The sequence below is a fragment of the Oryzias latipes genome, chromosome 23, assembly GCF_002234675.1.
Source record: "Oryzias latipes chromosome 23, ASM223467v1".
Classification (NCBI taxonomy): Eukaryota; Metazoa; Chordata; class Actinopteri; order Beloniformes; family Adrianichthyidae; genus Oryzias; species Oryzias latipes.
The window spans coordinates 20,809,938-20,837,559 of NC_019881.2; the positions used below are offsets into that span (position 1 = coordinate 20,809,938).

General features: G+C 43.0%; 1 protein-coding gene across 6 annotated transcripts; it reads left to right on the forward strand.

The window, feature by feature from the left end:
- Nucleotides 1–574: 574 nt before the first annotated feature.
- On the forward strand, nucleotides 575–27,382 carry tbc1d30 (TBC1 domain family member 30). Of its 6 annotated transcripts, XM_023952241.1 has the most exons (16): nucleotides 575–782; nucleotides 863–1,405; nucleotides 4,833–4,997; nucleotides 11,753–11,814; nucleotides 14,784–14,849; nucleotides 15,973–16,098; nucleotides 18,175–18,360; nucleotides 18,444–18,513; nucleotides 19,529–19,627; nucleotides 20,155–20,323; nucleotides 20,831–20,936; nucleotides 21,787–21,893; nucleotides 21,966–22,105; nucleotides 23,890–24,105; nucleotides 24,225–24,311; nucleotides 25,953–27,382. In XM_023952241.1, the coding sequence occupies exons 2-16, from the start codon at nucleotides 937–939 to the stop codon at nucleotides 27,050–27,052; spliced, it is 3,168 nt and encodes a 1,055-aa protein (XP_023808009.1). In that variant the 5' UTR covers nucleotides 575–782; nucleotides 863–936; the 3' UTR covers nucleotides 27,053–27,382. The 6 variants fall into 6 exon arrangements, with proteins under 6 accessions (XP_023808009.1, XP_023808008.1, XP_023808010.1 ...); XM_023952240.1 differs by having other exon boundaries at nucleotides 575–1,405; XM_023952242.1 differs by lacking the exon at nucleotides 24,225–24,311 and having other exon boundaries at nucleotides 579–1,405.
- The last annotated feature ends 240 nt before the right edge of the window (nucleotides 27,383–27,622 follow it).

Below are 27,622 nucleotides of genomic sequence, written 5' to 3' on the forward strand. Positions count from 1 at the left end.
TTTAAAACAGTAATTCATAAATTGATTAAAAAAGAGAATGTCGTTTTCTTGACATTGTAATTAATAAATATCTTTACTTATATATAAGTAAATGCATGTCAATTTGAATCCATTAAACTTAAGTTTATCAAATAGTTTGATTAAAATGCTGGAAATGGTGTGGGAACAGGAAAAAGCTCATTTATTTAATTCCACACACCTTTTATTTATTTATTAACACAATTACTATTATATAATCTGGTACTTAACATCTGATTAGAGGTGTTTATACTTTATCAGTTAAAGTGCAGATTGGAACCTCTGCGTTTCCATAAACCTTTTTGGTTTTGCTGTTTCTTTTAAATTAATTCAATTCATTAGTTTTTTTTTCGTGTACAGTTTATTTAATAAAATGTTAGTTTTCTGTGGGATTAAATACTTGTTTTAATTATTTTATCATGTAAGCCAAACCCTTCCCTTTTTTATTTTCACTTAAAAAATAGATAAAGTATGTAATAAAAATACACGTCTATATTTTGTTTTATTTTGAAAGAAAAACGTCAATTTCCGACTCGATGAAGCTGTTACCATCAAAGAACGACGCTCATTGGACCATTTCTGTTCGGGTTCCTCCGATTGGTTGACGCAGGCACCTGCTGCACCTGAAGAAAGTTTGGCAGCCGTTTAGAAATTTAGGTGGGTTGTTCCACTTTGCAGTTCTGGAGAGGGGGGCGGGGTCTTCAATTCCCCGAACGGTCAGACAGGCAAAACCCGCGCGTGAGACAGGAATCCACCTTTGAAAGGTGAGCAGTGGATTCTTCCAGGAACATCCTCCTCGACGCGCTCAAAGAGAACTTTCTAACTTCTGCCGCGTCTTCCCCAGAAATGAGCATTTTCCGCATAAAACGACCACAAAATCAAAGAGTTTGACCCGGAAAGTTGTCGCTGAAGGAAAAAATGACGTCGAAACTGAGCAGGGAAGAACTTTCGGAAGTCGACATATGCGACGAAGGTTTGTGTTCTGAGGAGGAGAGCGGCGTTTTTGTGAGCGCCTCTCTCCTCAAGGAGGACTTCTCCGGCTTCCAGAAGTGGACCTCCGAGTCACCGAATGACACATCATCACCTCCGGGAGAGCAGGAGCGGGCCCCCGTTACCGCCACCCAAAGGAGCAGCGTGGCAGGTGACTCCAGAGCCCGGGAGGATGGGCTGAAGCCTCCCAAGACCTCCATCGTGGAGTGGCTGCTGGTGGAGCTGTACGAGACCTACAGCGGAGGCGGCAGGAGGAGCGCGGACAGCTGGGACAGCTCCACGGAGGCGTCCGGGTCCGACGCCTTCCTGGGGAGGAGCAACTCCGGCTCCAGCTTCCTCCAGGAGCTACAGGAGAAGCAAACCAGGAGGCACCAGATGAACTACCTGGCCCAGAAAGGTGATGTTTGCGGCACGTGGTGCTCAAACCTGGACGTCATGACAGAAACCAGGGGCGGCTCTAAGGGAGGGGGAGGTCCCCCTCAAATAAATTAATATTTATTTTATTTAATCAAAATATTCCGCAAAACCTAATGAGAAGATGTATTGGATTTTTACTGAGATCAAACTCTGTTTCCCACAAATGAAAGTGTAAATTATTCTGGAGTCAATGCCGTCTCCCACCTTTAGGGGGCAGTAGCTGCAAAGATGGGTCAGTCTGTGCAAAAAAAAAAAAAAAAAAAATCAAGATTTTTTTGTTGTTTTTCCAGCATAAAATGTTTGAGATTATATTTTAGGCTTTAACTTTTGACGGCCGTACGAATTTGAATTAAATCTTTACCCACATCTTAACTTTTAAGATTTGAGTTAAAAGGGGCGGTAAGTAAGTAAGTAAGTAAGTAATCTTTATTTATATAGCACTTCTCACAGAGAGCGACTCACAAAGTGCTTCACAAAGTAAAACAATATAAAATCAGTAACGATACCCAATAAAACGCACACAGGCATAGAAATAAACAAACAAGCAAAAGTGAACACAAGTAAAAGTCAGCTAAAAGCTTTCCTAAATAAAAAGGTCTTAACTTGAGCTTTAAAACACTCGACTGAGTCGAGTGTAAAAGGGGCGGGGTTGCTCCACGCCAACATTCCCGCCCACAAATAAGAAGGGAAAGCTATGTTTATACCGCCCTCTGCTACGGATGTTCAAGCAACCACTTCCATTAAAAGTCTCTGTAAATTATTCGGACTTCTGCGTTGAAACTCTTGTCGTTATGCATGTTTTAACAACCTTTTCAGGGTCTACACACAGTCATTGAACACGCGCTGCAAGTTAAACCAGTTTAACTTTGAACGGGTTGAGATTCAGATTTGGTAGTGATGTATGGATTGGGTCCTTTTTCATTCACAGAAGTACCAGCTGTTGAAAATTGATCATGAAGGAAAAATTGATGATTGCATTTTTTGTCCGGACGGAATTCTATGACATTCATATATCGGAATAGAGCTGTGAAAGGAAAAAGCCTGGAGCTGGATCTACCAGATTGGCACCGGTTTGACATGTTGCACCAAGTGTCTTCCACCTGTAGGTGGTGCACGTGAGCTATGAAACAGTAAATAAAGAAAAAGAAGAAGCCGCCTCTTCCTGCTTGTCCAGTGTGAACACAGTTGGCAAAATGCCCGGGTTTATTGACTTTGGCTAAAATCATGATTAAAACACGTGTGGGAACGCTTTGAAAATGGATCAAAATATGATTGGAGTTGGACTTAATGCAGTGTTTTTCTATGCTGTGGGCGTTACACAGGAGCTCCCACAGATGCAGTGGAGATAGAGCTGTGGAATGCTGACTTGCTGCTGAACGTTTTGTCTGCTTTGATTTTTAACCTCAAACTTCCTTCTCCTGGCTCCGTTGGCTAAATTGTTGACATATTTTCCATCGGAAGACAATTTCAATATTTTTATTTGTTTTCTGAAAGGAATTTGGGAAAACCAAAATCAGTTTTAAAAATGTTGCACTTAAAATTTCTGAGCCCGGCCGCTTTCTCTCTTTGTTCCTTAATAGAAACCATCTCTGAGTGAGTCATAAGCCCCGCCTCCTCCTCATCTAGACACTGAAGGTCTCGGCGTTTCCTCCCAGCGGCCCGTTGCCGTGTTCTCGCTGTGACGGCAGGCACGACCAGGCGTTACCGGGTCAGAATCTGCAGAAACAATGCAGAGAGCAGGAAGAGGAAACGCTGATAACCCGCAGAGCAGCCACAGAATTCCTTCATTAGTGGGTTTAGAAGATCTAGCGGTGAGACCGGGCTTCTTCAGTCTGGATCAGCGACGGCTGGTCGTATAAATGTGAATTTATACGAGCGAATTCCTCCTGTTTTTTGCAGTTTGAGCATTTCATTTTCCAGCGACTCTTCAACCATGAAAAATATAACAGTCTTTCTTTTATTCGTTTCAGAATTTTGTCATAAATATATATTCATGGAGTCTGAGGGGAGTTACAGTCCAGCTCAATGATCATCTTTGGATCCGTTTTCAAAGTGTGGTCTTTTATGATGATGCTGTTTTCAGCCAAAATCCAAAAACCTGCAGTTTTCTAGGACATAGTTTCTGCAGAGCAGCAGGAGTTCATTAGAGATTCATCTCTTGAGTTGCGGGCGAACCCACTGGTGTGTAGCAACCCCGCCCCACTTCCCCTTCCCGTTGCCGAGAGCTTGTGGCCTGCTCAGTGTTTACTTTTTCAACCTTAATTTTTTTAATCTGCTTTTCATTCCCAGCTATTTGAGGAAAAATACTCAGTTTTGGGCTTAATTATCTTTAAATATCATCAGAAAATGTGTTTAAAAACACCATTTTTGTCAGTGTGGATCTTTAAAATACCAAAAACCTTAAGTTTTCACTCTGAAACTATCATCATGCAGTAGCAGCAGCTGCCCATATGGGGGCAGTGTTGGTCATGTTTAAAGCTGAGGTGTAGGAAAAAGATGAGCAGAAAACCTAATTGATGATCAATAAATACCACGCCAGGTTTATCAGTGTTTTTACCCGACTTCTTGTTCGTGGAAACACGTTTTCTTCCGGTTCGCTTCCCCTCCGCCGTCTGTCGGCATCAGAGTTCACTCAGACCTGCAAGTGAGCTTTGACACCTGAACCGGGCGGGGTCCAAACCATCAGGAAAAATGTGTTTTTGCTCAAGACTTTGCAGCTTCGATGGAAAAAATGAATACATATGAACTATATTACATAATTTTGTCCATATGAAGAACAAAGAAACAATACTTTTTATTAGTTAACTTCTTAAAGAATCGTAGAAAATAGATTTATGTTTTATTCTATTGATTTTGGGTGAATTTTTAAATCTTCTGCTACAGGAACTACTGCTGCACAAAAGCAGAACAGCAGATTAACTTTAACTGTTAAACTGGAATTAAAGAAAAGAAAAACTTACAAACTTAAAACAAACCTGACAGTTATCTAGATTTATTTATTCCATATAAGTAAATATCAACTGGATCAGTCTGAAGTGATTCTGGTTTCCACTTTTAAATCCACATCATTTTCTGCAGATGTTGAAACTGCAGATGAGGTTTTGGACAACATGGTTTCCATCGAGGTTCTGCTTTCTGTTCATTTGAACGGAGGCCTGGTTCTAAAGCGTTTGCCTCCATGAAATGGTCCTGTGTGTCTGTGGATCAGCTGTTCTGGTTTTTTGCTGCCTGCAGCGACAAACGGCTCCGCTTTGCTGCCAGCAGCAGACCGGCTTGCGGCTCAGCTCTTTGTGGAGATGTGAAAAACAGATCTCTTAAAAAAATAAATAAACGCAGACCAACGTTTGTTTTGGTGACTTTTCTGTGCGGGGATTTCTAAGTCTCTGAACTTGTGTTTTCCATTTCAGACCTGGAGGAGCTGCGCTCAATAATCCAGGAGGTCAAGTACCGCAGCGGTCTGCAGTCGGCCAAACTGATCCGCCAACTGAGGAGGAGAGACCGCCTTCACCACAAGCTGCAGAAAAACTACGACATCGTCACGGCGTGCCTCCAGGCCGCGTCGCAGAAGAGACGTAAGTGCATGCCGCTGATGGTTTGACTTAAAAGCATCAAAGTTCCCTGTGAACACAAACATGAGTCTTTGTGGGTCTTGGAGAACTTAAACGTGAACTGATGAGGTGAGGAGATGAGCTTTTAGGGCTTTCTAACCCTTCCAACCCTGCCTGCACAATGCTGACTACCTGAACCAGGTGTTCTGTCAATCAGGTTGGAATCACCTGACCCAGCTAATCAGGAAGTTGGAAAATACGCAGAGTTTTGGTTCTTGAGGCCAAGAACTGACCACTTCCAGTGGATCCTCCTTCTGGACCAACTTGGAAACAGGAGGCGGATCTGTGGTTCAGACTCACAGGAACATCTGGTTTCCATTGAACCGATGGAAATCCGGCTCCTGCCCTCCATTTGTTCACGGATAAAAAGAAAAAAAGGTTGTAGAAGATGCCGTCCACATTTAATAGTTGAATAAAAAAAACAAAAAAGAATACATTTTCAGCAGATGTCATAAAATCCAAACCTCCTACATACCAGCGATGCACATTTGTCCTTCAGTCCAGGACTTTCAAATGGTTGGTTCTTCCGGGTTTTGAAAATGACGTTGCCTATACATACCTATACTACGGAGCCCGTGTCCTGACATTAAAAAACTAAAATATATCTCGTTCCCACAGGTTAATATCTTGTTCCCACAAGATAATATTCCGTTCCCTCGAAATAATTAATTTGTGCGAACAAAATTAATTATTTCGAGGGAACGAAATATTATCTTGTGGGAACGAGATATATTTTAGTTTTCTAATGTCAGGACACAGGCTCCGTACTATACAAATCAGAGTCCCTGATTGGTCAATGCTTAACTTTCAGTGCACATTACGTAGAGCCCAAAAATGGACTAAAAAACTCGAGAAGCGACTCATGAATGGGACATTTTGAATGTGGAAGCTCGAAACTCACAATTATGCGTAGATTTTCCATTGGAAGCGGTCGCTCGAACGTCTTTCCGAGGCCGGTGTGAACGTAGCATCAGCAGCATCTTCACCTCTTTGGCAGTTGACCTGACGGTCTTCCATCATCTCTGCTATTCCAGTTCACACTTCCGGTAAAATCTTTCTCCCCATCCTATACAGAACTTTTATCTGGTCTTCTCCCCTTTCTAACATATTCTGTTCTTCTCAAAGCTGCTGGTCCTCTGATCCTTCTGCTGCACGTTCACCCGCTTTCTTCTCATCTGTAGCCTCGTCTGCTGTTAAAGGCGTCATCAGCGTAGAACTAGGCTCTACAGATGCTTCGACTTTGTTTCCTCTGAAGCCTTTGCTCCAAAATCTATTTGCTCCACTATCAAATGTCATCACTGCCACTACTTTTAACCTGGTCTTTACCAGTTTTTTCCATCTGATGTAGACGTTCTTCATGTCACCTCCACTGATTCTACTCTAAAAATCATTTTAGGAAGTAAATTTTTTCATTTTTGTGGTATATACTAAACGGCAGATTTAAAGTATATTCAAGGTATCTGTGAAGAAACTGGATTATATTAGTCCGTACCCCGTCAGTTTCTTGCACACAGAAATAAATGAATAATGACTCAGAGACAAAACTTATCTTTTGTGGAGGTTTTACTTCGTACAAACACGAAGGGGACAGACAGATGAACATGGTGCATTCAAAGTCCGAACCAACGAGCTCAGAGATGGGCTTGGTATAAAAACCCTGCATTTGCATATTCAGAAGATCATCCGATGGACCCCGTGTGAAAATCACGCCCCCAGGTCGCTGCTGGAGAGGAGCTCCAAGGCTAAAGTGAAGATAATTCTGGGGCCTCCTCAGCAGATCACACATGCACAGAAAAAAGGGAGTATGAGAAGAAACTGTGAGAAAAATAGTTTGGCTGTGCTTTCTCAAATGTCTCTTTAGATTTTGTTTTAAGAATGGCTTTATACCATCTATTTGGTATAAATCGATCATCAAGCCGATTCCAAAATCCCCTCAAGCAGACCCAAGAGTCCCTCTGAACTATAGAGACATTAGCCTTCTGAGTACCGTGTATAAAGCGTTTTCTAGTATTTTAAATAATCGGTTATCTGAATATCTAGAAACAAACGAAGTCCTTGTAGAGGAGCAGAATGGATTCAGGAGAAATAGAGCGTGTATTGACAATATTTATGTTCTGTCCTCGGTGGTGAGAGCCAGACTGCAAGAAAGTAAAAGTACCTTTGTTTGTTTTGTGGATTTAAAAAAAACATTTGACACGATAGAGATCTTCTTGAATATAAATTACTTATGTATGATATTAACGGTCAATTTTATAAAGCAATTAAAGCTCTGTACAAGGCTCCATAAGCCTGTGTGCAGGTGAATGACATAAAAACAGGATGGTTTTCCACACCGTTTGGAGTTAAACAGGGAAATCTTTTTTTCTATGTCAACGATTTAGCTCAAGAAATTAAGAAAACTAACTTGGGTATTGATATCAATAATTGGAACTTGAGCATATTACTTGATGCTGATGATATTATTTTGATAGCGGATGAGGAAATAAAATTACAAGGGATGTTAAATACAATGAATGACTGGTGTAACAAATGGAGACTCACTATAAATGGTGATGAAACACAAATAGTTCATTTTAGAAAGCCTTTAGTACCTCAAAGTAATTTTCTGTTTTATTTTGGTAAAACTACTCTCATGTTTACTGATACCTATAAATATCTTGGTCTTGTTTTCCATAAAAATATGATGTTCTCAGAAGGGAAGCAGCGGTTATCAGATTCTGCTGGGAGGGCACTTGGCGCAGTGATAAATAAGATGAAGGTCTGTCCGGAGTTGAGTCTTGACACGTTTAGTAAATTTTACGATGTCATGGTGGGGTCTGTGTTATTTTATTCTGCAGGAGTCTGGGGTTATGAAGACGCTCCTGAGTGTGATAAGGTTCAAAGCAGGGCAATGAGATATTTTCTGGGTGTACACAGGTTCACCACTAAAACCGCCATAGAGGGGGACATGGGGTGGGAACCTTGTGTGATCAGACAAAGAGCAGAAGTTCTCAGATTATGGAACCGGCTGGTGACTTTACCTGCAGAGACTTGCACGTAAAGTATTTGATTGGGATAGAGCTCATATTTATCCCTGGTGTAATGATGTATTTAACATTCTGTCCTCTGTGAACCTACAATCATTATTTTTTAATTGTTTGAAATGTAAGATAGATAATGTTAAGGAAACTTTAGTTGGTTATTATGAAAAAGAATGGAAAATGAAACTGCTTCAAAAACCAAAGTTACGAACTTATTTGCAAATTAAGGACACATTTTCTGCTGAGCCATATGTTATATATAACTTAAAAAGAGGACGAAGATCCTTATGTGCTCAACTTAGAGCAGGAGTGCTCCCCCTACAGGTGGAAGTAGGGCGCTTTAAAGGCATCCCTGAGGAGGAAAGACTCTGTGAGTTCTGTGAGCTGCAAGTGGTGGAGGATGAATTTCATTTTTTGTTTTATTGTCCTTTGTATGAAAAACAGAGACTTTGTATGTATGAGGTCATAGAAAAGAAATGTCCTGATTTGTTTTGGTTATCTGAAGACAAAATTTTACGTTGGCTTTTTGAAAATGAAATCTTTTATTTGGCAAATTTTGTGTCAAAGGCATGGACAATAAGAATGCACACTTTGTATTCTGTTAGACTCTGATTAGGGGGGTTATTGGATTTTTGTGAGGGGGATGTATCTTTATGTATTGTGTATTTTGTCTTTCAGTGTCATATAAGCCCGTGTGGGCTGGGCACATTAGTGCATGACACTTAAATAAATCAAATCAATCAATCAATCAATGTAATATAATTTTGAGATGATAATACATGCTTAGTGAATTAAGTTTAAACCATTAGTGTAATAAAAGTTACAGGCAGTTTCTAACTATTCTTCACAGTATCCAAAAAAATACTACTTCAATTTTTTGTGTGAGATCCAGTTTGAAAGATTCTTAAACAGAAACGGTTGGAGCTCATTTTTCATTTCCCATCAATCCTTAATCAAAAGAAGGTTCCAAAAATGTTCATCTGAACATCCGGTTATGTAAGAGACCACTGTAATCTCCTAAAATAGTCTGGATTAAATCCGCTTTCATTTATTCTGAAAATGAAATTCAATTCACTCGATAAAACTTGGATTAGACTTTTACCTAAAAAAATATATATACATTTCTGATCATCAAACTTTATTACCTTAATAGGAGAATAATGTTATTTCTACAGTAAAATTCAACCGCAAACAGCAGCAGAGAGCAGCATGTAAATAAAACGGTTCAACTTTAGTCCCATCTGTCCTGCAGGCGATGGAAGAGTGGAACAAACCTGTGAAATGTCAAAGTTGTAGACGGCTTGAAGAGCTGCGAGCAACCGGTCATAGAGAACACTTAAACAACACGTAAACGTGCGCACGGAGCAAAGAACCCGTTAGTGCTGTTCACGTCATACGTGTGCATTCTTTACATGCAGCCTGTTGGAAATGAGGAATTTAGACGCCATCTTACAGGCGTCCGTCCTACGGGCACTTGTTTATCACGTGCACATCCCATGCATGCGGCATTGAGTGTGACCACCAATGACCAGAGTGGCATAACGGCACCACACTAAACAAAGTCCGTGCAAATTATATAATCCTTACAAATACTTCACGATAGACTTACCGCATGAACGACAATGGTACTTTTCATAGTTTTCCTTTAGACGTATGGCTCAAAACCCGTATGGGTGCACGTTGAGAAAAACTGTTCCAATTTGGTTATTTATAAATACCAATGTGGGTGTAATTGGTTGCTATGGAAAATAAGAAAAAATGAGTTTGCCACAGACGTGTGAAAATCACCACATAGATTTATCAGACCAAGATGTGAAAAAAATGAAATGGTTGCTATGGATTCCGGGTTTGATAATGGCTACATTTGTTTGGAATCAAATGTAGCTATTTTTGAGGACTGTTAATGTTGAGTTTAAATTTGTGAATAAAAGGGAATTTAATCCTTTTTCTAATTTATTTCTGCAACTACAGTAAGTAGAAAGTTTTTTTATCTCCATATCTGGATTTTTTTATTCTCTTTTTAATGTCACCATTACCTCATCTCTTCCCGCCCTCCCCGCGCCTCTCCTCCTTCCGCATCCCTCGCTCCTCCTCTTCCTGACGCCAAACGGGAGGAGGATGAGGAGTTGAGCATCTTCAGCAGCAGCTGTCGTTTTTTGACCTTTCCTGCAACATTGAAACCTCTGATCGTTCCACGTTTCCTCGGAAATGATTCGGAAGTGGACGGGATGACCGGGAAGCGGCGGTGATCGGTTCGTTTCTGCGCGTCTTTTTGAGCGGAGGTGCAGCGGACGTGTGCCCCCACTTCCGGACGGAGCCGAGATTCGAACGATGAGCCGATCGTCCGCGTGAACAAGCGCTCGGATTCCGGGATGCGGCAGGAGCGGCCCCCCGCTGGCAGGAGGCCGCGGGCGGGCGCGAGGCAGCGGCAGCGGGGGTCGGGGGGCGTCGGCAGCATCATCAGTAACGTCCTGAGGAAGCGGAACGGGATCTCCAGGAGCGCGCCCCGGCTGCTCTGCACCTTAGAGCCAGGTGACGCGCGCGCGCGCCCCCGCGCGGGTCTTCACCTGCAGACCCGGCGGGTTTCCGCTCCAATCCTTAGATTTCTTTGTGTTCACAGAGCCCTTTTATAAAGAATTTGGAAAAGTTTTCACCTGATGATGTCATTTCCATACGGACCCTGAACGCACCAGCCTTTAAATCCATCAGGATTCTAATTATTTGTTGTATAATTTTGTTATGTCTAAATTCTTCATTAATCCGCTCCTCCTGGTTGTCTTTGGAGTTTTATTTTCTTTCTTTGAGCAGGAAGTCGTTTTCCTCTTTAGTTCGTCGCTTCCTGGTTTGTTTCCCTCAGAATCATCTGGGCGCGCGCCGCGTTAATCTGTAACGGGGAAGTAGGAGAGATTCCCGCCTCTAATCCTCTTCCTCCGGGAAGCCGCGCGGCGACGCCATGGCGCAGGACCAAACCAACGAACGCGCAGGTTTTAGCAACACTTTATTAATCAAAGCGATTGGTTTGGGGGGGGGGGGGTACCTGGGGGTTCTTCCGTTTTATCTGATGAATGGATGGCGAAGAACCGGAAGAGGAGCGTCGTCATATCGGGATCTCCTGCTCCGGGATTTCTCTTCCGCGCCGCGGTTTCATCTGAGCAGTTTCGGATTCAGCACCACGGAAGTGGAGAGCTCCGAACCGTGGCGGGAGTGACGGAGCTTCCTCTGTCCCCGTTTGACAAACGGAACCAACACGCAGAACCTCAGAGCCCCAAACAGCTGGGCAGGACTGGAACACCCAAACATAGAAATGTAGAATTAAAAAAAATGTGCTAAATTAAACTGAAGTTGTAATAATTTATTTCCTCTATGCCGATGATTTCATAACGATGCTCTGATTTCCAGTTTAGGATCTCGTGGTAGAAAAATATTGCATTGAAGCGTTTGGGTCCACCAGGCTGTCCAGAACTGTGGACCCACACCAGTCGACATTCACCGGTTCTGGCTTATTTTTGAATTTGGTAGTTTAAAATTATAGCTAAGTGTGGATTTATATGCTTTTTATCAAATACATTGCATTTCTATTGCTTCATCCTGCCGTTTTTTTTTTTTGTGGTGATTTTGACTTTTTGTAATTTCAGCCTTTTGTGATTCTTTCTGGGAAAAGTGCTCATAAATAAACATCCCCGTCTTCTTTGTTGTCAGGAGTCGACACGAGGTTGAAGTTCACCATCGAGCCGTCGCTGGGAAAGAACGGCTTCCAGCAGGTGAGCTCTGAGATCTTCCTGGATGTGATCCTGCTGTAGATCTCTCATGTTTTTTTTATTTCTTTTTTTTTTTTTAAACTTGTTCTGTCCAACAACTGAGCAAACAGATCAGAGTTGAATCCTTTAGTGTTGAACAGGTTTTACCATCACAAAAATGTTACAGTATATACCTTTGGAAAACCAGAGTGTAAATTTGTATAAACTCCTTTTTGGTTTTTATTATTTTTTATTTATTTGTCACATTTAGTGTGTGGGGAGGGAGAGGGGAAGAATGTGATGGGGGGCGAGTAAAAAGAAGAGGTGAGAAAGTGGGGGATACAAGCGCTGATTTGAATAAGTTAATATTTTAAGCTGTAACAATTATACCAGATCTGCTGGAAAGCCAAATATTACATCATAGGTGTAATTCTGAAGGTATCTGTCCATCAACACACTGTGGGTTAGGAGGAGGGATGTAGCAGACAGGGAGCAGTGTGCACGTGCACGTGGGGGTGGAGATACATTAGAGGTAAGATCGGGCCTAAAACATCCAGCCCGAGCCGACCCAGGCCCGCGGGCATTAAAGCCCAACCCAGCCCGAGCCCAACCAATTAACTTGATTTGCAGGCCCGAGCTCGAAGCAAACCCGAAATTTCAATTTATCCCATAGTATTTTTGGCAGAAAAAAATGCAAGACTTCTTGAGGTTAAGATAATCTACATATTTTTATGGTCATGATAAATGCATTTGCACAACGAAATAACGCTGGAACACAGAATAAGAGGCCCGACAAAGAGAGTGAAAGGGAGATCTTGATGCTTAATTACGCGTAGAGATACTGCAGCTGCGCTTCCTGTTTAGTAGTAGTTATATAGCAATTACCTTACAGCGCCTTCTCTGTTTTAACCAAATTATTTATAACAAGTATTTCTTAGTTTAGTATCCACACATCGTTTTAGTCTACATTTTTATAAACTGTGACCTTCAGCGCCAGGCTTCGGACCGTAGTCGGAAACCGCTGTTATGATCTCCAGTCCGTTGCTTCGGAACGGGCCTGTAGCCGTTCATTTTCTTTGGTGGGATCAACTGTTACAGCACAACGTCTCCAAACACCTTCACATTCAAACTGACACATGCAGCAGAACAGCCCCTCCTTTTTCTCCTCTCATGCACCTGCGTCATCCAAGGCAACGCCTCCTTCCGTCGCTGCGTCACCCCCCTGACGACCGCAGTCACACCAAAGAAACACAGCAAAAAGGGGGGGACAAGCTAAGCTGCTAACAAAACATGTATTTATTAAAAAAAAAGTCAACGAGAGAGAAGCCCGACCCGAACGTTATGATTGTCATTTTAGTCCCCGACCAGACCCGAAATTCGGGTTCTGACTCGGGCTCGGGCTTAAGATCTTACTTCTAAGATACATGCATGCTGCCGAAGTGAACCGTGTGTTCATAAAGGGAACCAGATCCTTCCCAGCCCGACCAGGAGAGGGGGGGGAGAGACATCCAGGCCAGGAGCGCCCCCGGCGATGGGACCCACGCATTCTGGGAGGGGGGGGAGCGCCCAGCCACGCGCAGAGGGGGCCCCCTGGCGCTGGAAGGCATAGGCGAACCTGCCTCTGGGCCCCCAAGTCACAGGACAGGCGTGCTTAGCCGTACCAGGCGGCAGCCAAGGGGGGCGCCGGACACCGAGACGGGTTCCCCCCAATCTCTCATGTTTCCGTCTGGGCTTCCTGCTTCATTCCAATCTTCTGTCTCCAGTCATCGTCTTTTAATTATGATGAGGCCGTTTTTTTGGGTTTTTTTTTTTTTTTTGGCCAAAACCCAAAAACCTGTGTCATTTTCTTGGACATAGTTTCTGCGGAGCGGCAGGAGTTCATTCTAAATTCCCCTCAGAGTTGTGGGCGGAACCGTTGGCCTGGGATGGTTTCCCATCATCCCTTCGTTTGCACTCTTTCCCGCTAGCTTGCAACCCCTCCCAAACTTAACCAAACATTAGCGGTGCAAGAAAAATAGCCGCAATATCAGCTCCATCCAGCTGTACAGCTGAGATTCAGATTCCAGCTCAGACGAGGAAAACCGAGACGTTCACTGACCTATTTGTCCGACGGCGCATGAACCAGAATGGAGCGGAGCGGGGAGACTCTTTCTACATCACAAATACAACCTTTTTAAAACTTCATTTCTTTTGTCTGCTCCTGATTTACGAATAAAAAATATATTCAGGAACACAATTTTCAACCTAATTTCTTCATACATGTCCTGCAACATGAAAAAAATGGCTGCAAAACCGGGTTTGGATGCGTTTAAATCTCTCCCTCCATTAAGTTGCTGTTGACGGAATAGTCCATTGTGCAGAGGAATGGGGGGGACAAGACACTGTCATATAAGCAGTTCTTATGCAATTTCATTGGTTTGAGTTCTATTATGACGGACTTCAGTAATCTTGGAAATAACTTTTCACATTTGTGTTCAGGTCGTTAGGCCTTCCTTTTCCTGATAAGTGCGTCTGCAGCAGAATCCGCTGTAATTGCGTTAAATCCGTTGAAGACTTGCGGGACCGGCTCTGATGTTAAAGGGTTAATGCGTGTAACCTCTGGAGGACAAAGAGCTGCTGGGATTTTTTTTTACGTGCAAAGCAAATGTTTTTTTCCAGAGATGTGCAACAGACGAACTACAAACTGAAGGGAATTGGTGTTCCCTCGCCGTGACACGATTCACCTTTGCAGATTATTGCGTGTTCTGCCTCCTGATTGGCTGTAACCCTTGTCGATCTCTGTGCACAATGTTCAGTTTACTCATTCTATAAAACTGGACGTATTAGTTTTACAGCCTTAAAACATCTATAAATATTGTAAAAATAGAGATGACTTCTCTGGATTTTCTATTCTTTTAGCATCATTTATGTGTCTTTTGCTCATTTAGAAATAATCTGCAGAGACGGAAATAAGTGAGTTTCCAACAGAAATGTTTACATTTTTCTGTCTCCAGTGGTACGACGCCCTCAAAGCCGTGGCCAGACTTCCTACCGGGGTGCCGAAGGAATGGAGAAAAAGGGTACGACCACCACCACACACGCCATGTTCCTGCTTTTCCTCTGCTGTTGAAATAATCCATAATCTCAAGTCTTGTTTCTGCTGGATCTCTGGGTTTTGTTCTGTGGCGTTTTCCCATGATGCCTCATTCTACCCCTCGTCTTTGTGTGGGTCATCGGCTGCAGGTTTGGTCCGTCTGCCCTTGCTCTTGAGGTGACCGGACCATGAAAACTTCTGGTTCCTGACTGTCACAGGTCTTGAACCAGCGGTTGTAATTTGGTTGTGTCAGAAATGAGGATTGGAAGTTGATCTTCTGTCCGAACGTTTGGTTCTCCTCCTCTGTCTGTAAAGTTCTAGTTCATAATCCTGGTCTTCTCGAGCAATATTTTCTGTATTTTGATACCAGATTAAGAGTTTTAGCTCCAGTCTAGATTAAAGCAGCATTAACAGCAGTATGGCCCATTGTCACCATGGTTACCATGAACTCAGCTCCATCTCTGACGCTTCATGTTCTGCAGGAACATCCAGAATCCTGGGAGGGAACCAGCATTTCTGTGTGGAAAACGGTTTTTCTTTTGAGTCCAGATGGATTTTTGTAAAATTTAAAGCTTCGTGTTGGTCTAATAGTTTAGGAGTCTGATCTGGAGAAGCTGAAATTTGGTTTCCTGAGGTTCTCTGCAGAATCCGAGTGCAGCTCTCTCAGTCAAACACGGATTACAAACGTTTTCATCCTTTGTGCAACGAGACTTTGAACCCAAAACATTGACAAACCTACATGTGTTTGAAAAAAAAAAAAAACAGCTGCTTCTGTTGATCTTTCCATGAAGAGGCTGGGTGTCGCCAATCATCTCCCGACGTTTTTCAATTCTTTAGATTCAATTCGGTTTACACATTTAGACATATTTGTATACAAATACAACCACAAATGGTTAAAAAATGTTTCCTTAAAGGAGCGAGTCTATAAAGCTGTTCAATCTGTGTTAGCATTAGCCATCCTATGGGAAATTCCATTATATGTTAGCATCAAGCTAGCAGACTTTGGCTTTACTGCCGTTTTGCATTCAGTCACTGGAAAAGGACAGGCATAAAAGATTGATCTACTTTCATGGATCGATTATTCAGCTGGTTCTGCTTTTCCTCTGCAGGTCTGGCTAACGCTAGCAGACCAGTACCTCCACAGCATCTCCATCGACTGGGAGAAGACGCTGCGCTTCGCCTTCAACGAGCGCAGCAACCCAGACGACGACTCCCTCGGCATCCAGATCGTCAAGGTAACCAGATCGTTGGTCGGCGCCGCAGTCGGGATATAAAACCATGAAACTATCCAGATTAAAATCATCCATGATGTTTCTCAACTATGCTTCATTTCTCTGATCTTAAACTAATACTTCAGTTTGATTTTGTCCCCTAACCCAGTGTTTTTCAACCAGTGTGCCGCGGCACACTAGTGTGCGGTGAGAGATGGTCAAGTGCGCCGTGGGAAATTGCCCTCATTCACTGATCTAAAAACATTTTCCATCTCCAAGAAATCAGCTCTCTGTGTTTCTCAACAGGCCCTGATAAAACACTGAGTAGTAAGGAATATAAAAAATCTTAAAATTACTTTTTCTTTGTGTTTATTTAATTCTATTAAAGACATTTTGATAAGATTCACGGTGCCGCGATTTACCTGCAGCTATAACTGTGTAAGGAAAAGTCCCGCCCCTTTAACTGTCTCCGCCAATCCTTCTTGAAGGCTTAATCACATGTCATCAGTCTGACCAATCAGAAGTGCTTAAAGTCTTCACTTCCTTGTTCTTAATTCTGCTGATAAAGTCGCTCAGTTCTAACAAAAATACCAGCTAAAGCTCGTCTTTAGCTGGTGGTTCATCTCTTAGAAAAAAACAGCCGCAATTTCCTGCTTTTTCTGCCACAATTATCACAAAAATCCATGTGAGATTGCGAGGGGGGGGGTCTGTCGATCAATACAGACCATGAATTTCTGCTTTTTTTCTTTTTTTGGATGCTGGTGTGCCGCGGGATTTTTGTCAGGGTTAAAGTGTGCCGTGGCTCAAAAAAGGTTGAAAAACACTGCCCTAACCTATAATCGGATTCTAGGGGGAGGTGTCCTGTAGTTACTGCAGATCTGACGGAGAAACTCGTTTTTTTTTTTGACAAAAACAGCGTTTCTGTTTTTCTGCTGTAGTTTTTTCCTTGGCAAATATTTACAGATAATCTAAACTTCACAAAAACTCTGTGACAACATTGACCGCCTGACAACAAGTGAAAGATGTAAATTTATTAAGAAAAACCTGCCTGTGGGGTCAGAAAATCCTCATTTACTAAAAGTTGGAAGTTTTGGTTTCAAATGCAGAAAATACTCCAAATCCCAGCATGCTCTTTGAGTCGTTTAACTGTAAATTTAGAGGAATGGATTCTTATGGTCCAAAAAAAATTAAATGAATATTTTCAAACAAACGGATGCATCAGTGATGTGTATTGAAAGTTGAAGCTTGCTCAGTCTCTCTATCCCATAAACAGACAATTTACAAAGATTGTATTTAATTTTTTTTTTAAGTTTTATGATAAAAATAATTTTTTCACAAAACAGAAAATTAGACTTGTATAACAAAAATAACTAATTCTGCGACATTTGGTTTGAAAAATTATTTTATTTGAAAATTAATATCAGAATAGAAAAAAGGTCTTTTTTTTTTTAAAGCTTTTTTCCCCCAAAATCTTTGAAATTTTCCAACAACTTCAGTGTTTGTCAGTAATTTATCTTAAAGAAATTAATAAATATTATTTTAAAACATTTACCTTCAATCTTTTATGCTGGCATTGTGACAAATATGCATCATGTTCATCTTATTTTGTCTTAAAATTGCACCAAGTGAAAAAATGTGATTGAAAATTCCTAAAATCTTTTGATTTCCAAACAAAAGGTTCAAAATCTAACAGGAATTTTACCCAAAAGTGCAGGAAGATTAAAAAATATATTTTTTTCTTCTATGTATTTCATTTTTCTTTATTTGTTGTAATAGATTTGTTATTGTTCAATTAGCTACCTTTTATAGTACAGAAAATTAAAAAACTATTTAGATAAAAAAATCAAAAGAGAGAACCTTGAACATTTACAACAAATCCATTTAACATGAGGTTTATACAAAACTAAATTGTTAAAGTAATTTTTATAAATGTTTTTAAGGAGTCCTGATGCTTAATTTCTTTGAGAAAATCCTCAAAGTTTTATTTTTAATCCTCAGAAAAAGCGTTGAAATGTTGACTTTTGGGAGTTGAGCGTCCGGCTGCGTTTGTGCATCGATGGCGTCTGTTCAGGTTCAGTGAACCGGCTGCCTCTTCCACAGGATCTACACCGGACGGGCTGCAGTTCCTACTGCGGCCAGGAGGGGGAGCAGGACCGGGTGGTGCTGAAGCGGGTGCTGCTGGCGTTTGCTCGCTGGAATAAGACGGTGGGTTACTGCCAGGGCTTCAACGTGCTGGCGGCTCTGATTCTGGAGGTCACAGAGGGCAGCGAGAGCGACGCTCTGAAGGTACGAAGACGCCGAAAATCCAGAATCGGACAAACTCTTTGACGTCTTTGTTGTTTAATGTCCTTTTAATGTTCTTTCTTCAGGTGATGATCTACCTGATCGACAAAGTTCTGCCTGACAGTTACTTTGCCAACAACCTGCGAGCGTTATCAGGTGAAAAAAACTATTTTCTTCACATTAGATTCACAAATTTTTTTAACAAAACCATTTATTTTGGTTAGAAGTCTGTACTTGACAGGGTTGAGTGGAGGATCTGGACCTCTAAGGTTCCACTCCGATCATCTGATCTGTTTTCCTGGTGGCCTTTTAATTGTGATTTCTGTCGTTTTTAGCCAAAAAAAAACAAAAAACGGTTTCGTTTTTTCTAGGACTTCATTTCTGCAGGGCGGCAGAAATTCATTAAAAATTCACCTCTGAGTTGTGGGCGGGACCATTGGCGTGGAGCAACCCCGCCTCCCCTCTCCCTCCCTCCCCATAGTGGAACAGAGCGGGGTGCTTGTGACCCGCCTGAGTTTATTTTCTGTCACAAATACGATCTTTTTCAAACAGCTTTTTTTTTTGTCTGTTTCTGATTGAGAACGATTTGAATAAAGAAATTCTTAGCAATGCGATTTTAATCTTAGTTTGCTTTAAATCTATGTCCTCAATCATCAGAAAAATGCGCCGAGAACATTTTAAAAACACCAAAAACGCCATTTCAATGGATTTAGTGTAAATGATCTCTGCTCGGGTTTCCACTCCTCCTCCTCCTCCTCTTCCTCTCATGTCGACCATCTCTCCTTCATCTGGCACCTCCTGTCAGAAGACTGTCACCCTTTTGACCTACTTGGAGAAAACGGGTTTCTCTACAGAACCTACCTGGAAGCCAGGTGTTTTCTCTAACCATTGCTAGTTGAGGAGAACTGGTTCTGACTGGGTTCTGATCGCTCAGCGTAGGAGCCTGTTGGTGCTGTTCTCATACGTGTGTGCCACCTTCATTATCCTGACGATAACGCACGACAATGGTACGTTCCATTTTTACGAGGTGGCTGCAATACGCAGCCCCTCCTCTCTATGACCCTCCACGGACCCAAAAGAACCGCTGCGCCCGCGCGGGTCATGTGACTAGGGCTGAAGCAGTGACTGTTGATTTCTGATGGACTCGTGCTGAATGTCGTCCCCCCCTCAGTGGACATGGCGGTGTTCAGAGACCTGCTGCGCCTGAAGCTGCCCCGCCTGTCGCAGCACCTCCACCACCTTCAGAAAGCAGCCAACAGAGAAGCTGGAGGTACTCCCGCCTTTTCCTTGACTCTTTCACTCGTACTCTGATTACTTTAGCAGCACCTAGCGTGACTTTGGTTTAGCGTGGTTCCTCAGGCGGCATCAGTTTCATTTTCTTTAAACATTTTGATCGTTTTAGATCAAGTTTTAAGCTTTATTTTGAACTTTTAATTTTTGTCGGTCATTTATTTGGTTTTTTACCTTATTTGGAAAATCTTTAATAGTCTTGAAGCTTTTTTTTTCTTTACTTTTTAAATAAAATCTGTCTTCTGCAGTTTTTGTCTCTTCAAAACAAGGAGGAATTTTAGTTTCTTTGGAACAGTGATGGTAGAATTAACTGGTCTAAGCTTTATAAATGTTTCCTCTACTTTGTGCTACATGTCTGATCACATGTATGCTAGCATTAGCGCTAAAGCGATTACATCTTGGGTTTCCTGATGCGTCTTAGACTTTTCTCTCCTTCATGCAGATTCGTAGCATCACGTCTTTCTGGTGATGTCGGCTCACGTCTCCCCGTGTTTGCTTCCCCCTCAGGCAGCTACGAGCCGCCTCTCACCAACGTTTTCACTATGCAGTGGTTTCTCACCATGTTCGCCACCTGCCTTCCGGCTCACACTGTCCTGAGGATCTGGGACTCGGTTTTCTTCGAGGGCTCTGAGGTTCTGTTCCGGGTCGCCCTCGCCATCTGGGAGAGGCTTGGAGAGTGAGTGGATCCGTGTTTCAACCGTGACGCCCCTTGCATGGGGATTGTAAAAAGCACAAAGTATAAATTGGGGGCTCGTCCGGGATTTATTTCCATAAGACCACTTATGTACAAAAAGAATCAAATGTTACAAGGACAGAAGCTTGTATGACAGAAGAACTCTGCAATCTGCAGATCCTAGCCCAATTAGGTTCTCGGGACAATTAAGGAAAATCTGCAAACAAAGCTTTTGCTGTTATTTGAGCTTTGATTCAGTGAAACTCCAAGTTCTGGAGCGGAGCGGAGCAGAACTGTAGCTCCTCCAGCTAAACCCTTCACTAATCTCTGGGATTTTCTCTGCTGTTCGTGAAGGGTCGAAATAGGAAAAATCCCACCAGAAAATCAAATGAAATGTTTGTTTTCTTGCCTAAAAACCTGCCAGGCGTCTCAGGAGAAAAGCTGGAAGCTTCTAAATGTAACGTTTGATGCTTTGAATCTTTTTGATCGCATCCTCGTGGTTGTGTTCAGGCGGATCGAGGACTGTCAGACTGCAGACGAGTTCTACAGCACCATGGGGGGCCTCACTCAGGAGATGCTGGAGCAGAACCTGATAGACGCCACAGAACTCATGCAGGTTTGACTCCGAACCTCAGGCGTTTTTACTGTTTTTTGGACTGTGAAAATTCAGACTTTGTTCTACGAGGCTTTCTAAACGGAATAAATCCTTCAAATCCCATTCAGAAGACAATAAATGCCTCCATAGAAACTCCTCGCTGAAGGAGAAACCAGGGAGAAAAGAGGAGGGCTGATGTCCAGAAAAGGCCAGAACTTGACTGAACCCCTGTTGAGCGATAAAACTGCATAGCTCTGATGTTTCCAACAGACACAGGAAGTAGAAACACAAAAGCAAAGGCAAAATAAAAGCCTCAAATGGAAAATGACGCTCAGTTCCTGACACTCACGTTTCTGGTTCTGGTCGCTTTGAGCAGAGAATAGTGGAGGTAAACTGTAATGAAAACAACATTTTAAGGTTCTCCACAAACCAGCGCGTGGAGCAGGAATGAAGCCGGAAAACAAAGGAGGATCTCATGTCTCTGCGGCTTTTTTAGAGTCAGAGGAAACAGTTGGGGATCAGAAGAACAGGGACAAAATAATTCAGAAGAAGCTCTGGAGAAAACATCTCCATCAGACGTTTTTCACCTACAGAGACTTTAAATTCAACACGTTTGCAGATATTTTCTCCTGTTTTTTAATCTAATCTGGAGCTGCTGATGTGAAGAATTCGTGACTTAACTATTATTTATGTGTTCTAAAAGTGAATTATGATGTTTCTGACTGGATTTATCTTCAGGCTCTCATGTTTAAAATGATCCTTTGTCGAAAGTTTGGGCGAAGTGAAACTTTTCTGATCTGCAGACGGGACTCGAGTGTGAGAGTTTTTTGTTTTGTTTTTTTAAAACGTGCGTCTGTTCTCCGTTGGTCAGGAGGTTTACTCCATGGCGGCGTTTCCTTTCCCCCAGCTGGCCGAGCTGCGGGAGAAATACACGTACAACATCACTCCGTTCCCCACCTCAGTGAAACCCAACGGGAGGTGAGCCCCGCCCTCTGAAACCTGCAGGTCTGAATGTTACAGCTGATGATGATGATGGTGGTGGTCTTCCAGTGGCAGGATAGGCGGATGGGAAAGCGACGACGACGTGGACATGGACGACGAAGACTCTATGGTGACGGTGCTTGGCTGCCTGGGGCCCCTGGGGGGCCTGCTGGCCCCCGAACTGCAGAGATACCAGAAACACCTGAAAGGTCAGCAAACACTCACCCCCCAGGATTAAACACCCCCCACATTGAGAGCAGCTGCTGCTCCAAATCCTCATGTTCTGCCCTTGATTCCGGTCCAAACACCTCTTCTTCCTCTTCCTCCTCCTCGTCAAATCCTCTGGATTATATGAAGCTGCAGAAAACCAAATGCAGACGTTTAGTTTGCTGCTTCGTCAAAACGAGGCCGAACATGGATTCACACATCAAACCAGGATTATGTCTTTTACTGGGTGGATGAAAATAAAAAAAATGCTTTTCTGCGCTAAAAGACGGACCTAAGAACATTTTTTTTTTTTGCCTCATCTGCAAAATTTTAAAAATGGAGAAAATAAAATAAAATGAATATTCTATTTTATTTAACAAAAATTAAAATGAAATAACTTTTAAACATGTCTATTCTATTCTATTCACATTAGTTTGTGACTCAATGAATCGTCTTTATCTGCTAGAAAGCACTAGGTGAGGCCCGCAGTACACCTGCCTCCAGGCAGGGGGCACTGGTGATCCCAGAGAATGACACTGCAGATAAAGAATAGTTAGTCGTAGCATGTCAAATGCCGCCGTCCAGTTATACTTAAATATTTAACTAGCATAATTTTTCTAAATGGAGGATTACTCTATACATATATATATATATATATATATTTTTATTTATTTATTTTTTTTCCTAATGCTACAGTTTGTAAGCAGAGACATTTTTTGAAATTAAACAGACACTAACTGTTGGAGAAATGGAGAATAAACTACTCTGTAAATCTGATGATGTCACAGCCTCACCGCACGCCACTGCTTTAATTCACGCACTAAACTGACCAGTCTCATTTTTTTAACTACAAAACAAGACTTTATCTTTGAAAATGAGAACCTCCACTTACACTTTACTTTGAAAATTAAAGGATTTCCTGTGACAGGCATGCATGTGGTTTTAGTTTATATACTTAAAATCCAACATAATTCTGTGATAATTCTGTGTTTTTTTACTGATAATACGGTTTGAAGAGCATTTCCACTCAATTCTACGACATTTATAAAGATCGTAAATCGGCACTGATGTCACAAATATCTATAAATATTTGTACACAGATTTTTGGGAACAGATTGTGGGTGTCGGAGTTTTTCAGAAGCTCGTTACAGCGTCAACGTTTGTAGCAGATTTTTAGTGAAGATCTGAGGATTTAAAGATGAAAAACAACACGAGAGCTGTCTGTCAGCTGAGAGAGCAAACTCAGTAAAAAAGTATTTATGTGCTTTAGTCAAAGTCTCTTCTGAGGGTTGAATCCTGAACGCTGACCTCTGAATCAGGTGAGGTCAGAACTCCTCAATCTCCTTCTCCAAGGACCTCTGGGATGAGTCCTCCTAGAGTTCTTGGACTCCGTGGTTGGTCGGGTTCTCCCCTGCTCCAGGTTTCTTCCAGTGGTGGATCTGATGGATGTCAGACAGAAACGCGTCTGACCTCTACGTTCCAGGATGATGGAGAACATCAGCACAGGAGACGTTTCTCTGGCGTTTGAGGAGGAGGAAACCGGTTATGTTCATGAAACCATCGGAGGCAGAAACCGCTGAACCGGATTCTATGTGCAGACGTCCTGCATGAGGTTCTGGTTCTGCAGAACGAGCCTTCCTGTCTTTAGAGATCAGATGTGAAGGAAAAACAAAGCTGGATTTTCAAACCAAACCCAGCATCTGACTTTAATCCCATAATTTCTGCCGTCTTAATCTGCTCATCCGGATTAGTTGGTCTGAGGACGTCTTTATTTGTATTTTTTCAGATCATAGGACCGAGCAGGGGAGCATCGCGGAGCTGAGCCCCGGTGCGGTAGGGGCTGGCACTGGAGGAGGGGGCGGAGCCAAGGCGGAGCATCAGTCCACAGTCAACAGCATGATGATGGAGAGGATGAGCACAGACATTTACGCCCTCAAGAAGCAATACTCGCGCATCAAGAGGCGGCAGCAGGCGCAGACGATGCACCTATACCTCGGAACAGGTGGGTGGGGGTTACCTGTAACCATGATGGGCGGAGTTTAAACCAGATGAGAGGGAATTTCCCTTCTGAGGAAGGAAAAAAAAAACATAAACGCGGATGTTGGACGCTGTGACTTGTAGGACCTGGACCCAACCTGGCCACGAGTCAGCGGGTTCTGCAGAAGGACTCAAACTCTCAGAGCGACGGTTCTGAGCGGCGAGCTGACGGTACACGCCTCTGAGCGACCACTGCGGGTTTGCGGGGGCTTTCATGACCTGTCTGCTCTGAAACTACAGAGGAATGTGGATCATCAGAGCTGCATCATCCAGACCTCTCTGATGTTCACGAGCTGCTACACTTTATGACCCAAATCCTCCTGAACGTCTGTGGAACAGCAGCTCTGATCTTCATGCACATTCGTCTGCAGTGGAAACGCTAACATTTCCTTTCTTTTCAGCCCTAAAATGTGTTCAGTTTAATGAACCAAAACAGGTTTGGTTTGTTTGGCCCATTTTAAAACAGACCAAAATGAAACGAACATTTGTAAAGACAAAGACTAACATGAAAAAAACAAAGATTATATTTATGTCCGAATTCCCATCCTAACCCTTAAATACTGGAAAACGATGTACCATGGATTTTAAAAGCGATTCGGACACAGACACGCTTTTTTAAATTTCTTTTTTTATATGTTGTCATCGATTTCACAAAGTTAAAATCTAATTAATGAGAGTTTTGCGACAATTATTTTTAAGTCTGTCTTCTGAAGATGACAATGTTTATGGTAAAAAATACATTTAAAAACAATTTTTTTCAGATATTGTTCAAACGCAATGCATTGTGGTCTATATTCGCCAATCTAGTGTGTATCGATGCACACTGGTTTTTCGCAGAGACTGCTGGGAAATTTGTTGGTCACTCGATTTAGGAATTCGGACGGCACTAGAAAATGACAAACGTCTTATATAGTGAGTAGGGAAGGAATTCGGACACAGCTATAGAGATGACGTACTAAAATATCAGCGATGAAGTGCTAACCTATTAGCCGGCAATGCTAACATGTTGGAAATGTCTCTGCTAACATGTTAGCATAATGCTAGCAGCTTCTTGTTGACGTAGCAAAACATTAATATTCTTAAAAATATATTTAAATGTTAGGAAACTTTTTCACAAACCAAACATGTATATATTTAAGAAAAACTGAAGCTCAGTGTGGATTTAATGAAAGAAAAGCAATCTAAAAAATTCAGAGACAATATTTGATTTTTTTTGCCCAGATTTTTAAAAATAACGTGTTTAGATGTATTTTTAAAATTGCAAAATCTTGTAACACTTTGTAGAGCATAGTTGAAGAATTTGATTTCGTTTTTTATAGAAATAAAACATTAGTTAGAGAAACTCAAACTTGTCAACTAAAAGTTTCAGAATTGAATCTAAATCCAAAATAAAATAATTTAATTTTTTTACTGAAATATTCCCTTTTTTATACTTTAGAAACAGTTTAAAGTAGTTAGATGGATTTTCTTTCTAACCTGAATCCATGCATGTGGAGAGCTGCTGTACTGATTTGATGGTTTTCGTCATTTCTGGAGCTGAAATCTCCTCTCCAAGCCTTCAGAGCTCGGTTCTTTGAATTTTCTGGACTCTGATGTTCTGTCTGCTTCTCTGCTTCTTTAATAACTTTGGATCTTCAGCTGCAAACATCTGAGTCTGATCTTCAGAACATTTTGGGATTTTTCTCTCATTTCCATCATGATGTGGAGGAGAGTTATTATTGTGTTGCAAGTCTTATTGTTTTTTTTTATTTGTCTTTTTTTACTGTTGTGTCTCCCCCCCCCCCCCCCCTCCCCTCCCACCCCTCCCTGCAGATAAGTGTCCAGCAACCCGCATCTTGGCCTCCCAGCTCAACCCCTCCAGTTCGGTGGTCAACCACCTCCTTCTGGGCCGAAAGCCTCGCTCCGCTCCTCGCAGCTGCAGGTTGACCTCCGCAAGCCTCTGCACGCTCCCCGGGTCCGGACCCGCCCCTTTGCCCCGCAGTCCCGGGTCTCCGTCACGGAAACGGTGCAGCTCGCTCCTTTCCAACAGCACCGGGTCCCCGGGGAGCTCCAGGGGAGGCGCGCGGTCTCCTTGGCGAGCTTACGTCCGACAACATCGCAAAAATATTAGCCGAGCTCGCGCTCAGCTTGGATTCGGGGATTCAGAGGAACACGAGGAGGAGGAGGAGCCTGCACAGAGAGGGGACGAGCAGGAGGAGGGCCGTGACTCCTCCATGGCGGCGTCTCATGATGGCTGTGGTCCGGCGTGTGCAGATGTGACTCCGAAGGTGGGGGTGGAGGAGGTGGTGGTGCAGATGGACTCCCTGGATTTGAAAAAAGATGGGATTCTCCCAGACAACCTTGATCCTCCTCCCAAACCTTCAGATCCCGACATTCCCCTCATCCCTCCTCCTCCATCCTCTCAGAAACGTAAGGAGTCCGCCTCCTCCAGTCCAGAAATCCCCAGATCTCCGACACCTCCTCCCACCTCCGCCTGCATCCCTCCATCCACACCTCCGTCTCCAAGGCCTGCTCACTCCTTCTCTCCTCCCCTCACCTCCACGCCATCACCAGACTCCACCCCCCTCCTCCCCTCCCCCTCATCAGCCAACGGCTTGTCCCCTCTCTCTCCTCCACCCACCACTCTCTACAAATCTTGCTCGCCCTCCACCCCCTCCCTTTATTCTGCCTCCTCCTCCTCCAGATCCAACATCTCATCGTCCGCATCGACCCCCGCCCTAAACGCCTCCGCCCTCCGGCATCAGAACTTCTCCCCTTTCCCGAGCGTGAAGCAGCCGAGGAAGTCCCAGGCGGCGCGGAACCTCGGCCTGTACGGGCCCACGTCCAGAACGCCGGCAGTGCGATTCCCCCAGCTGAGCCGCGGTCCGGCCCGCAGCAGCGGTGGCGGCGCCGAGAGCAGTGGCTGGCGCTGAGCACCACGGTTTCTCTGAAGCATCAGCGGTCAGAGATCCGATTCCCGAAGGATCCAGAGAAGGTTCTGGATCTGCTGAACTAAAGAAACGTTCTACCGTCACGTCCTCAGAGGCTCCTCCCATCTGCCGACCGCCGCTTTGATGGAGGAGAAACTTGGATTCACTCGTGGAGTTCATGAAGCTTCAAAAGCTTTGAAGCTTCGAGTTAAACAAAATCCAGTGAAACTTTTGAGGAGGAAACCCTTTAGGACGGCGTTCAGTCCCTGCAGCGTTTGTTGCTTTTATGTAACAGTCATCAGGCTGCATAATAAAGCACTTCCCGCCCAAATCGCTTCTTGGTTTGGATTACAGATCATTTTAATCCCAGATTAAATCTACAAACCTGTAATCTCTTTCTAAACATCTTCAACGTGAATTAATTCTTCTTAGTTTGTGAAGTTCCTAAAGTAACATGACTGCTTTGGTCGTCCAGGAAGTGGAGTAATGACGGCGTGACTCCTGGCAGTGAGCGCCCTCTGCAGGCCGGGGACAGTAAGAACAGCCACACATTCCTGCGCTCATTTACATTCA